General features: G+C 36.4%; 1 protein-coding gene and 1 long non-coding RNA gene across 2 annotated transcripts in view; one reads left to right on the top strand and one right to left on the bottom strand.

Moving 5' to 3' along the window:
* LOC111618734 overlaps nucleotides 1-12,307 on the bottom strand; it is a 22,508-nt gene that overhangs the window by 6,428 nt on the left and 3,773 nt on the right. The gene's annotated exons all lie outside the window — the stretch shown is intronic.
* Nucleotides 5,610-8,825, top strand: LOC111618733 (protein argonaute-2-like). The gene is made up of 2 exons (XM_023360302.1): nucleotides 5,610-5,742; nucleotides 5,953-8,825. Exons 1-2 carry the CDS (start codon nucleotides 5,700-5,702, stop codon nucleotides 8,724-8,726), a joined length of 2,817 nt encoding a protein of 938 aa, XP_023216070.1. The 5' UTR covers nucleotides 5,610-5,699; the 3' UTR covers nucleotides 8,727-8,825.

The following is a 12,307-nucleotide window of genomic DNA, read 5'->3' as shown; positions in this document are numbered from 1 at the left end:
TTTGGATTACAAGGTGTTCGGAAGAACACGATTTGGATTAGCGCGATCTTACAGTAATCGAAAATTTTCTAAAGAGATATATAATAACAATGGAACTGAGTAAATAACTTGAATCATATGCTTTGGAAAAAATTTAATTTAAAATACTTATTGCATTCCTACAATTAATATGTAAAGAAAGATGAATTTTATCGGCCAGGAACCACAGAGCAATAGGAGTTCATCACATTGATTCTGAGGCATCGTTCTCCATGACAACAATCGCTGTCTCTATCGCATGGTTTACCTATATTGTTGCATCTATATAAAAATAATTCAAATAATAAGTCTATATTATATTTTTACTTAATTATTATTAAACTACTATATAAAGTGTAAGGATAATATATAAAAAGACATACGTATATAAAGAATATGTACCTATAATAGATTTTACCCAACACAATTTTACATTGAAATTTACTCTATACATTCTACATCCCGAGAAGGATTCATCCGTTCTCGCTTGACATTCAGGCAGACAGCAGACCGACGTCAATTCGTAAGTGGCTTGTATCCTTCCTAGGATTATCTTGAATATGTGTACAGAATTTTGTAAAATTAGATACGCGAACAGACAAGAAGAGACATGAAGGATATACAAACATCATTGCTTATAGAGTTTCTGTTCATTTTAATCAATTCTAACAATTAATTATAGCTTAAACCACTGGTTTTTCAATTCTTAATGCCAAAATCTGGCTTACTTTGACGTATTTGTGACAAGTCCTCTACCCAATAATTTAATTAAACCTTAAAGGTTAGATATTATTAAACCTTTCTATATTCCTAGAAGCTTAGAGGTGTGTCAGATTTAGAAACCATTGGTTTTAAGCTTGTACTTGGCTACATATTTAAGAAATTTAATTGTAGAAATTCTTACCGTGCTTGTTCGTCTGAAAATATAAAAAATAAATAATTAATAAATTACGAAATAAGTTTTTATATTTTAAAGAATTAAATAAACTTGCCAACAATTCTGGCAAAACTGCACACTCCACTTGCAAGCAGCACCCCTAAAATGATGATAAATCGGAGATTCATCATAAAATTCTGGAATTCTGACACAGGTTTTCACTTATATACTATTCATTTCAGACTTTTATTATGCTAAATAAAATTAATGATTATAGATAGATTATGGTTTATTAATTCGTTTTACCCACCTGTTTTATAGAATTAAACTTTATATTGTCTGGTCAGATATGAGCCATTTCCTTTTTATAATTTACCTTAATTTAAAAATAATAAATGAAATAATCAAATAATATTTTATTTAATGTCTGGATAAAACTTTCAAAATTATTTTAAATTGTTGAAGTTATTTTAAGAAGCATGCATAGAAATAAGGTGTTGAATTTCAGAGGCAATGCAGTGTTTTGTTACATGGGTGGAAAACGAGATTTGGCTCTCCTGTGGTCACCATTAGCTAAATCTTTGATTTAGCACACTTCAAGATTGCTTCATGTTGGATTCTTCGTAATAAAATAATGTACCACCGTATTATAAACACTCGATGTATAAGTGCTCTCAAGTAACAAAATGAGTGGTCAAAAAGTCCATATGAAAAAATAAAAATCCAAATTCAGCAAGGTCCCAATGTCCCAAGTTTACTTTAATGTTGTTCATAAATAGTTCATACAGAAATGGCAACGCTACAAGTGCTCTCTATTGGAAACCCTTCTGGAAACAGGAGATGCATTTGGTGCAAATTACCATTAGCTTGGTAAGAGTGGTGGATCGTGTGTGACGTCATCCATACTTTCTTCAATTTAATTCATCCTTTCTATTTTCTCTGTTGTCATCATCGATACTTTGCAGACGCCATACAAACCATGTGGCCGGTGTGGTTAGGATGCTGAGGCACCACTGATAAGCTGCTGACGTCACTTGCTTAGTTTAGGAACGATTTTTTGAAAAAGGGTGAGCACTGCTTAAGAATAATTTATACTTACAAGAAGAAGAATGTCGTTCTCATTGTCATATTTTTCACAATAAGATGTCTCTCGGACTGAAGTGAAGATTAACTCTATAAACAATGGTTTACTATTATTAAGTATCAATAATAATGAGCTAAAGTTTAAAGTGTTTCATTTCTCTGTCTTTCAATGCCGATTTACACTAGTGACAAAATTACATGACGGCGACGAGCGTCAACGAGTAACTCTTTCCGCCCTGTGGGCACTAAGAGGGCCCCTTTTTGCAAGCCCATTATGGGTTCGGCCAGGCCCACAATGGGGCTGCCGGGTGGTGAGGGACTGCTCTCGACATATCCGAACGGACCATCCCCGAAAAATTCCTGGGGATTTTCCGACCCGTTCCGGATTCGAGCCCGGGTCCCCAGAGCGGTGGCTGTCACCTTGACCGCTCGGCCATCCGGCCTACGAGATTGCACTATAAAGTACAGTACAGTAGAGTACAGTACAATACTGTGTACAGTATAATGTATACAGTATTGTACTGACTGCCAGATTTACAGTATACAGTTTTGACTTGTCACTGGAGAGCAATATAAAGTTTAATTCTATAAAACAGATGGGTAAAACGAATTACAAGACCTTAGATTATGGTTCAATACAGATTCCAAATAATAAAATTTGGAATTATTAAACCATAATCTAATCATTAATCATTAATATTTTAATAAAACCATAATAATTAATTTTTATTTAGCGTAATAAAAGTCTGAAAGGAATAGTATATAAGTGGTAAACCGGCTTCAGAATTTCAGAATTTCATGATGAATCTCAGATTTATCATCATTTTAGGGGTGCTGCTCGCAAATGGAGTGTGCAGTTTTGTTGGCAAGTTAATTTAATTATTTAAAATATAAAAACTTATTTTGTAATTCATTAATTATTTATTTTTTTATATTTTCAGACGAACAAGCACGGTAAGAATTTCTATAATTAAATTTCTTAAATAAGTACAAGACAAAAACCAATGGTTTCTAAATTTGACACACCTATAAGATTTTAGGGGTTTAAAAAGGTTTAATAATATCTAACCTTTAAGGTTTAATTAAATTATTGCGTAGCGGACTTGTCACAAATACCTCAAAGTAAGCCAAATTTTGGCATTAAGAATTGAAAAAGCAGTGGTTTAAGCTATAATTAATTGTTAGAATTGATTAAAATGAACAGAAACTCTATAAGCGATGATTCTTCATGTCTGTCTTCTATGTCTGTTCGCGTATCTAATTTTACAAAATTCTGTACACATATTCAAGATAATCCTAGGAAGGATACAAGCCACTGATGTAGAATGTATAGAGTAAATTTCAATGTAAAATTGTGTTGGGTAAAATCTATTATAAGTACATATTCTTTATATACGTATGTCTTTTTATATATTATCCTTACACCTTATATAGTAGTTTAATAATAATTAAGTAAAAAAATAATATAGACTTATTATTTGAATTATTTTTATATAGATGCGACCATTTAGGTGAACCATGCGACAGCGACAACGATTGTTGTCCTTATGGAGAACGATGCCTCAGCAGCAATGGGAAGGACTACTTTTGCTCTGTGGATCCTGGCCCATAAAATTCATCTTTCTTTACATATTAATTTAGGAATGCAATAAGTATTTTAAATTAAATTTTTTCCAAAGCATATGATTCAAGTTATTTACTCAGTTCCATTGTTATTATATATCTCTTTAGAAAATATTCGATTACTGTAATATCGCGCTAATCCAAATCGTGTTCTTCCGAACACCTTGTAATCCAAACAGATTCAACCATCTGTCTAAAATAATAGACTTGTCAACTGTACATTTGCAACTCACGTGTAAACGTTTGTTTGTTTATTAAGTTACGGCAACGCAACACTTGGGCAATCTGCCTAGGGAGATGCCTTACGCGAGGACTTTTTAAGGGTAACTGGCCCCTATTCAGGGGTTACAAACGTGAAGAAAACCGGAAAACTCCGCGTGGTCAACCCGTTCAGGGCCAGGCGCGAACCCTATCTCCCACAGCCGATTGCAGATACACATTTTACGTTAACGGCATCTAGACGTTGGCTGGCTGAACAGCAGTTTGAATTAATTAGACTGTTTGTTTTTTTGCTTACAATGTGTTCATTTTTAAATATTTTTGGGAGTTTTCGTTAAGGGCAAGAAAACGTAGTAAAAAAATTTATAGTTAAGCCTGTACTGTATATACATTACAGCAGACCCTCCTATAACACGGTAGATACGTTCCGTGTTATATGAATTCCGTGTTGTACGAGTCACTTAAATTCACGAGCCAATCACAGCCTGGCACGTCTGCAGTTTAACGGCTACGGCTGTTTGAAAAGTTTTCTTCCATAAAATTAATTGATTCTAGACTAATTTGACTCAACATTTCCAAATCACGTATAATTTTTTGGGAATAATCCATATAAACTATGCTATAAACAAAAAATTGTAGGATTACTTACCGAGTGCGCACCGTTCGAAGACGCCATTAATTAAGCTTGTTTTCGTCGCGGAGCGGCTCATCGAATGGCGGGCGCGTTTCCTGAGAAGTTATTTTCCTGCAAAAAATTCGCTGAACTTTGGAGGCATCATTAATATAAATATATATTTTTGGCCGTTAAATAATAAATGACTTTTAGTAGCTCCGCTGCGCGTTTAAACTCAACGGTTTGTGCAATGTCTGCTATTGGTCCAGATTCGACCAATCCTGTCGCGACACGAGTCGGCGATGACGTTCTACCGTGTTATACGAGTTTCTTTTAGCGTGTTATACGAACACGATCGCAATTTTTTCGCCGTGCTATACGAATCCGTGTTATATGAACCCGTTTTATAGGGGTCTACTGTATTAATATGGGATGTCTTCGGGATTTCCGAGAACACTGAATCAGGAAGAAAAGGGAATGATGAGAATTATATTCATTTAATTATGGAAATGTATAGAAATTAGTGATGTAACGAATAGTATATTCGGCCTCAGGCCGAATACCGAATATTGGGCCAAAATATTCGGCTTGATTAACGCACGTACGAAAATTGGCGCGCAAACTGGCATTATGGCAAGGATCGTGTATCCTGCTCTCTATTGGCCCACTATTACTACGCTTCGCCAATTGCGTTAATTCTTGACAGTTGTAACGGACAGACAAGAGCGTCATGGCAGTATGTGATAAGTGATGATATCAAATGTGAATTCTTTATCTTTACCTTCTCTTTTCCAACGTTGAGTTCAAAAGAAAAACAAACTTTTTCTTCCTGACAATATGGTGGTTTGTTCTACCGAGAAGTCACTTCCGGCTTCGATTGCGCCGCTAGTGGAAAAAGAGCGCTGCCGCTCCAGTTAGGTATGGTTAGCTCCGTGTAGGAGAGTGTATCTACAAAATTTATTAAACATGTATAAACAAGCGCTCATCTCATGAACATAATAGAAAAACATGTTCGGCTTTTAAGCTCGTTATTGGTTAGTAATTAATAAACCGAAAAATTGAAATTTCATAAAATTAATAATATAATCTAATAATTACACAATTGTTTAATTATAAAATTATCATTATTATTTTTTTAACCGATAATTCGTTTCATTAATTTTTTTGAATATTTTCAAATTAAGACGTTCGAATTATTGTTCTAAAGACACTTTCCAATTGGATTCGTTGTTTTGAATTCTAAGCTGCAAATCGGAAAAAATAAAAATGGAATTTGTAATTAAAAGGCCCAAAAGAAGAATAGAGGAAGGTGAAAAAAATATCTGAAACTAATTTAAACTTTTATTTATTATTATAGTTTATTATCATAGTGTATTTCCATCTTGTCCCTTACGAAGTCTTCTCTAAAAGAACTTCCGTTCTTCTCGTTCTCTTAACCTCTTCTTCCAACCTTTTCATGCAAATTTTATAATTTCGATAATTATTTTAAATTTTAATATATTTTCCGTTATTTCATTAGCTGATGAAAAACAAGAAGTCATCGGAAAGATATCAAACTTAAAGGCACTTCCGGAGACACGAAATAACATATTGAAGAGTGACAAACTCTCTCCTTCGGTCAGTCGCAAGGTATCTTCTGTATCTCCTGATATCAGATATACAGAAATCAACAGAGATAAGGTAGCTGTAAGATCGAAAGATGTTAATTTGCAGAACATTTTCCCACCGAGACCGGGATTCGGGTACGCTGGCAAGAAAATAAACGTCATAAGTAACTTTTTCGAAATGAAAATAGACCAGAGTTACGTGTACCATTATGACGTGGATATTATTCCTCTAAAAAAGAACAAGGAACGATCCGTCGGTTGCAAAAGATACAATTGCCTCGACACCAAAGAAAATAGAAAAGTCATCGACAACCTTCTCTCGACTTTTCAATTGTTTCGGGACTATCCCGTCGCTTTCGACGGAAAGAAGAATTTATTCAGTTGTAATCTATTGCCCATCGAAGAAAAGAAGACGTACTTTGTATCGCTTAAGAGCAACAACAGAACGTGCGATTACAATGTAGTTTTAAAACCCGTTTGTAAGGATAAAATGGCTCTTCCCAGGATCGATCTAAAACCTCTTCGTAGAAAATGTCACGGGAACTCCGAAGAGGCCATCATGGCCGTGGATACCATCATGCGCCACGGACCCGCAAAATCTCTGGTACCTATCGGAAGATCGTTTTTCTCTTCGTCCAGCGATAAAGAAAGTATTTCCTTAGGAGCGGGTCGAGAAATCTGGTTCGGTTACCATCAGAGCGTTCGCATAGCTCAATGGAAACCCATGCTAAACGTCGACATATCGGCTACCACTTTCTACAAAAGCGGACCTTTGATAAAGTTCGTCGAAGAAGTTCTAAATGCCGACGTCAAACAGTGCAGGGGAATCGACGATCGTCAGATAAAAACACTTCGGAAGGAGTTGAAGTCTCTGAAAATTGAGGTAAACCATCTGCAATACAAAAAGACGTACAAGATTAACAACGTCACCAGCGAACCCGCCAGATACGTCTGCTTCATTTGGCAACGAGAAGATGCGCCGTGTCAGATCTCCGTCGCGGATTACTTCAAGAGGCAATACGGAGAACTTCGATACCCGCACCTTCCGTGCGTCTGCGTGGGAAACACCAGAAAATGCTCCTATTTACCTCTCGAGGTTTGCGAAGTTTGTCCGGGTCAACACTGCAGTAAAAAGATGGACGATAAACAAGTGGCGGAGATGATACGAAAAACTGCCAGACCCCCACAAAATCGATTTAGAGATATCATCAAAGCCGTTAAACAGACTTGTCAAGAAAACAAGGAACTTAACCGGGAATTCCGCATCGACATAAATAATCAACCGATGCGTGTAGATGGACGTGTGTTAATGCCGCCAGTGATCATGTATAGTCAATCCGAAGAAATTCTTCCGAAGAACGGCGCTTGGGATCTCAGAGACAAGAGTTTCTATCGTTCCGTCGACATAGAATGGTGGGCGTTTGTCAGCATGTCCTCGAATGTCTGTAAGGAAACGGACATGTTAAATTTTGCTCGGATGATCTGTCAAGGAGGAAGGAAATTTGGCATGGTTATTAACAAACCGTATTACCTTAGAGAGTATTCCCCGGCCAACTATTCCGTAGATTGGCTTTTGAAAAATATAATATCTTCGTGTCCGAGAATTCAATTAATTATGGTCGTTCTCCCTTCTCGAGGAGGAGGAAGTCTTTACGCCGAAATTAAAGAAGTGGCGGAAATAAGGATGGGACTAATCACCCAATGCGTTAAAGACGTAAATATTTCGGGCAAGAAATGTAACGCCCAGTTGATCTGCAATCTGTGCCAAAAAATCAATGCCAAATTGGATGGGATCAACAACATCCTCTCGCCGGCGGTCAATCTCAAGATTTTCGAAAAACCGGTTATCGTCATCGGTGCCGATTGCACCCATCCTTCGCCACACGACAAAATCAAATCGTCGATTGCCGCTTTGGTGGGAAGTTTGGACAATTATCCGAGCAGATACGCTGCCACCGTCAGCGTGCAGACCAACGGCAAGAAGAACAGAATTGAGATCATCGAAAACATGAAATCCATGATGAAAGACTTATTGGTCTCGTTCTATCGAAACACCGGAGGAAAAAAACCGGAAAAAATTATATTTTACAGAGACGGATTGAGCGAAGGAGAATTTTCTAAAGCGGTAAACAAGGAATTGATGCTAATGCGCGATGCCTGCGCAGAAATGAATCCTTCCGAAGTATACCAACCGCCCATTACTTTCGTCGTGGTGGGCAAACGACACCACACACGTTTCGTGCCAGAAAACTTGGAAGACGGAGTGGGAAAACACCGCAACATCCCCCAGGGAACGACCGTGGATACGACTATCGTCCATCCCACCCAATTCGATTTTTACATATGCAGCCACACCGGCATCCAGGGCACCAGCAGACCCGCCCATTACACTGTGCTGTGGGACGATAACAATTTTACGGCCGACGAGTTGCAAACCCTGTCGTATTACTTGTGCCACACTTACGTCAGGTGCACACGAAGCATTTCCATCCCGTGCCCCGTTATGTACGCGCATCTTGCAGCCTACCGTGCCAAACAGCATCTGTTGGCCAGATGGGAGGATGGAGGCAGGAACAACGATTCCAATTCTAATCTCAATCTTTCGAACGAACAGCTGTTGGACAACAGCTTCAAGTATTCGGTCGAAGTCGATCGCAAGATCACAAATACCATGTACTTCGTTTGAGAATTCCTCGCGATGGCTGTCACGTATGCCATTTATTCGAATGGCATTTCCTTGCAAAATATATTTTGTTTTAAAGTCAAAATTGTACATTCAAAGTATAATTTATTAAAATTTCAGTTTATCTGAATATTTTGAAAGTTTTGATGATTTATTAGAATATTACAAAACTATCCACAAAAATAAAGAAATGACGACATTAAGGTTGTATTTAATAAACTGGAACACTCAAAATCGAGCAACACCAGAGAATTTTCATGCCTCGATTCTCATCACGCGACACCACACTGTGGGCCTAAAATGAGGTCCTCTGAGTACTCAAAAGGGGAAAAAATTAAAAAATTATAGATATATTTAATTGAATTAAATGCCTGTGTCAACATATAATCATAATTTATACATTTCAAAATATGTAATTAATTAAGAAAATGAGAATAGCACGATATTATATTAGCTTTTTTGGATTTAATTATATTTTTACACATCAAGATATTCGTCCCTGACTGAAGTGCAGTGATGGCATGCGAATTCACGTTAGATTATTAAGGAGCGCTAAATTAAAGCTATTCGTCACTCTGCACAAACGGTGAATTCTACCTTTATTCTAAACCTTCCTTAATATTTGGCTTCGTGTTAACTACTTACTTCATAAGACATACAGAATGGGTAAAAAGTAACTAGGCATTAAGCAATCGCCATAATTTTTGAGATAATAAATCAATCGTAATAAAATTTAGGTATGTACGTACATCAGCCAATGAAATTATATAATTTTTGCGTCAGTGGATTAGAGAATGAGCGAGAGAGGTCGCACGTGCAATGGCAAGAAAGATGGACGACCATTCCTGTTTGGGAGCCAGCGCAGATTGCTGCACGCTATGAGGTGTGGAAATCGGTGGTTGCCGTGCGATGACGAGGACGTGCGGTGATGGATGTCATGCGGATACAATCGAGAATTGTCATTAGAAGCTAATGACCAAAGGTTCGGTCGCGTACGCATAAAGAAGCGACCGTTCATCCACATCACGATCTTCGGGCGTTTGAGGAAGTTGGGGATGGTAATAATGCCTATATTAAATTTTAAAGGCACGCGTCCGTATTTCCATTTAATAATGTAAAATTTGAATAATTTANTCAAAAGGGGAAAAAAATTAAAAAATTATAGATATATTTAAATGAATTAAATGCCTGTGTCAGCATATAATCATAATTTATACATTTCAAAATATGTAATTAATTAAGAAAATGAGAATAGCACGATATTATATTAGATTTTTTGGATTTAATTATATTTTTACACATCAAGATATTCGTTCCTGACTGAAGTGCAGTGATGGCATGCGAATTCACGTTAGATTATTAAGGAGCGCTAAATTAAAGCTATTTGTCACTCTGCACAAACGGTGAATTCTACCTTTATTCTAAAACTTCCTTAATATTTGACTTCGTGTTAACTACTTACTTCATAAGACATACAGGGTGGGTAAAAAGTAACTAGGTATTAAGCAATCGCCATAAGTTTTGAGATAATAATGCAATCGTAATAAAATTTACGTATGTACGTATATCAGCCAATGGAATTATATAATTTTTGCGTCAGTGGATTAGACAATGAGCGAGAGAGGTCGCACGTGCAATGGCAAGAAAGATGGACGACCACTCCTGTTTGGGAGCCAGCGCAGATTGCTCTACGCTATGAGGTGTGGAAATCGGTGGTTGCCGTGTAGTGACGATGACGTGCGGTGATGGATGTCATGCGGATACAATCGAGAATTGTCATTAGGAGCTAATGACCAAAGGTTCGGTCGCGTACGCATAGAGAAGCGACCGTTCATCCACATCACGATCTTCGGGCGTTTGAGGAAGTTGGGGATGGTAGTGATGCCTATATTAAATTTTAAAGGCACGAGTCTGTATTTCCATTTAATAATGTAAAACTTGAATAATTTCATCGTATTTGCTTTGGAAATATAGAAATTATAACGATTTATCAATGCCTAGTTACTTTCCACCCATTCTGTATATTGAATGTCCGTTTAGATACTGTATTTATATTTATTCCAACAAATCAGAAAATATCATTTTATTTTTACATAACTGTACATTATATTACAATAACTACAATATGACGTAAATATCGAGATATAAAGGTAAAAATATTTGAATATGTTCACCAAGTTGCATATAAAACCATCGGTTGATAATTATGAACATTCCTCCATTAAATTTCAAAAAAAATCTGTAAATGTAGATTTGAAATAATAGTTTTTTTGTTATTAACCAATCACTTAGTGTTTTTACTGTGAAAATCAATTCTTTAACATCGGAAATCATTCTTTAATAATGTAGCATAAAATAATCCTGGTTTATTGATTTTTCTGGTTATCTGCAGCATCTTCCTCGATAAAAGACTGTACTATAATCACTGGTATTAATCCCTGTGTTCTGACCAAATTACTTTTACTCTCTTTATTATTTAAATTCATTTGGATCTCCTCCGTGTCTTCTTTAGATTGGGCCAAATTTCCCGAAGAGGGTTGATTAATTATTACGGGTGTCATCAACACATTCGTAGGTCTGTTTACGTTTGCATCCGAGTCAAAACCTCTATGGTTTTTTATGTTCGAATCCTTACCTAAATTCCTCTCGTTAACTTGAGATGGAAGGAATTGGTTTCTCCCCGCATTACGAAAATTTTCGGAAATTTTAGAATTATCCGACTGTACTTGTATTCTTCCATTGACTCTGATTCTGAAAGTAAATATCACTCATCGCACTTTAGTTTATTTTTAATTTCATCTTTAGAAGTAAAATAGCATTTTTTTTCGTAATCATTAAAAAATCCCAATGAAACGCTTTATTTTACTTTCATCATTGATAATGTAGGAGAACATAAATTAATTGAGCCTAACTTGTCCGTATGGGTGAGATTGGCCCTACACTTTTAGTTACTTACTAGAAAATAAATTAAATTATTCAAATTTATGATATTCCTGTATGATCTTTATTATTCATATAAAATTCTATTTTACTATCTCATCTTGGAATTTCCCGGGTTCCCGGGAAAAGAAATTATTTTTCTCGTAATCCCGCTGGAGGCAAATTTCCCGGGAAATGAGAAACCCTAGTAACGAACCGTTCGAAAACTCTAACGAAATAGGAATAACAATGACGTCATCAGAGCCGTAAGTAGGCAGGTGCAATAGGTGCACCCGCACAGGGCCCACTTGGAAGGGGGCCCAAACTGCTGTTCACAAGAAATTATATTTTTAAATTTTAAATTTTTCCGCCTTTCTACAGCGCGGTTTGGCGATTACATTTCGCCTTACTTAGACCCTAGATGTCTGCTCACCAGTGTTCCCAACTGTGGCGACTTTTAGAGAGACGTAGTGAGGTAGCGGAGACTTCAGACAAATCAGCCAAAAGTAGCGACTTTTGATATTTTTTAATTTATTTTTTGAAAAATTTAAATTTATGTTTATAGTTTTCAAATTTACAGATTTTTCTCTACTTTGTAGAGCTTTCTGGCAACTACTAATATTATTACGATATACAAAACTGTATTTCTAGATTTTTCTACAGTG

This window comes from Centruroides sculpturatus, unplaced genomic scaffold (genome assembly GCF_000671375.1).
Source record: "Centruroides sculpturatus isolate CEXI.00-Female unplaced genomic scaffold, Cexi_2.0 scaffold236, whole genome shotgun sequence".
NCBI classification, from domain to species: Eukaryota; Metazoa; Arthropoda; class Arachnida; order Scorpiones; family Buthidae; genus Centruroides; species Centruroides sculpturatus.
This window is presented reverse-complemented; position numbering and strand designations above follow the sequence as displayed.

What these genes read in the sequence shown, in the direction of transcription:
- LOC111618733 (XM_023360302.1), top strand. Translation starts at nt 5,700, where the DNA reads ATGGAATTTGTAATTAAAAGGCCCAAAAGAAGAATAGAGGAAG. An exon ending in CAAAAGAAGAATAGAGGAAG is followed by an intron (nt 5,743 to 5,952) that starts GTGAAAAAAATA and finishes TTATTTCATTAG; the next exon opens with CTGATGAAAAACAAGAAGTC.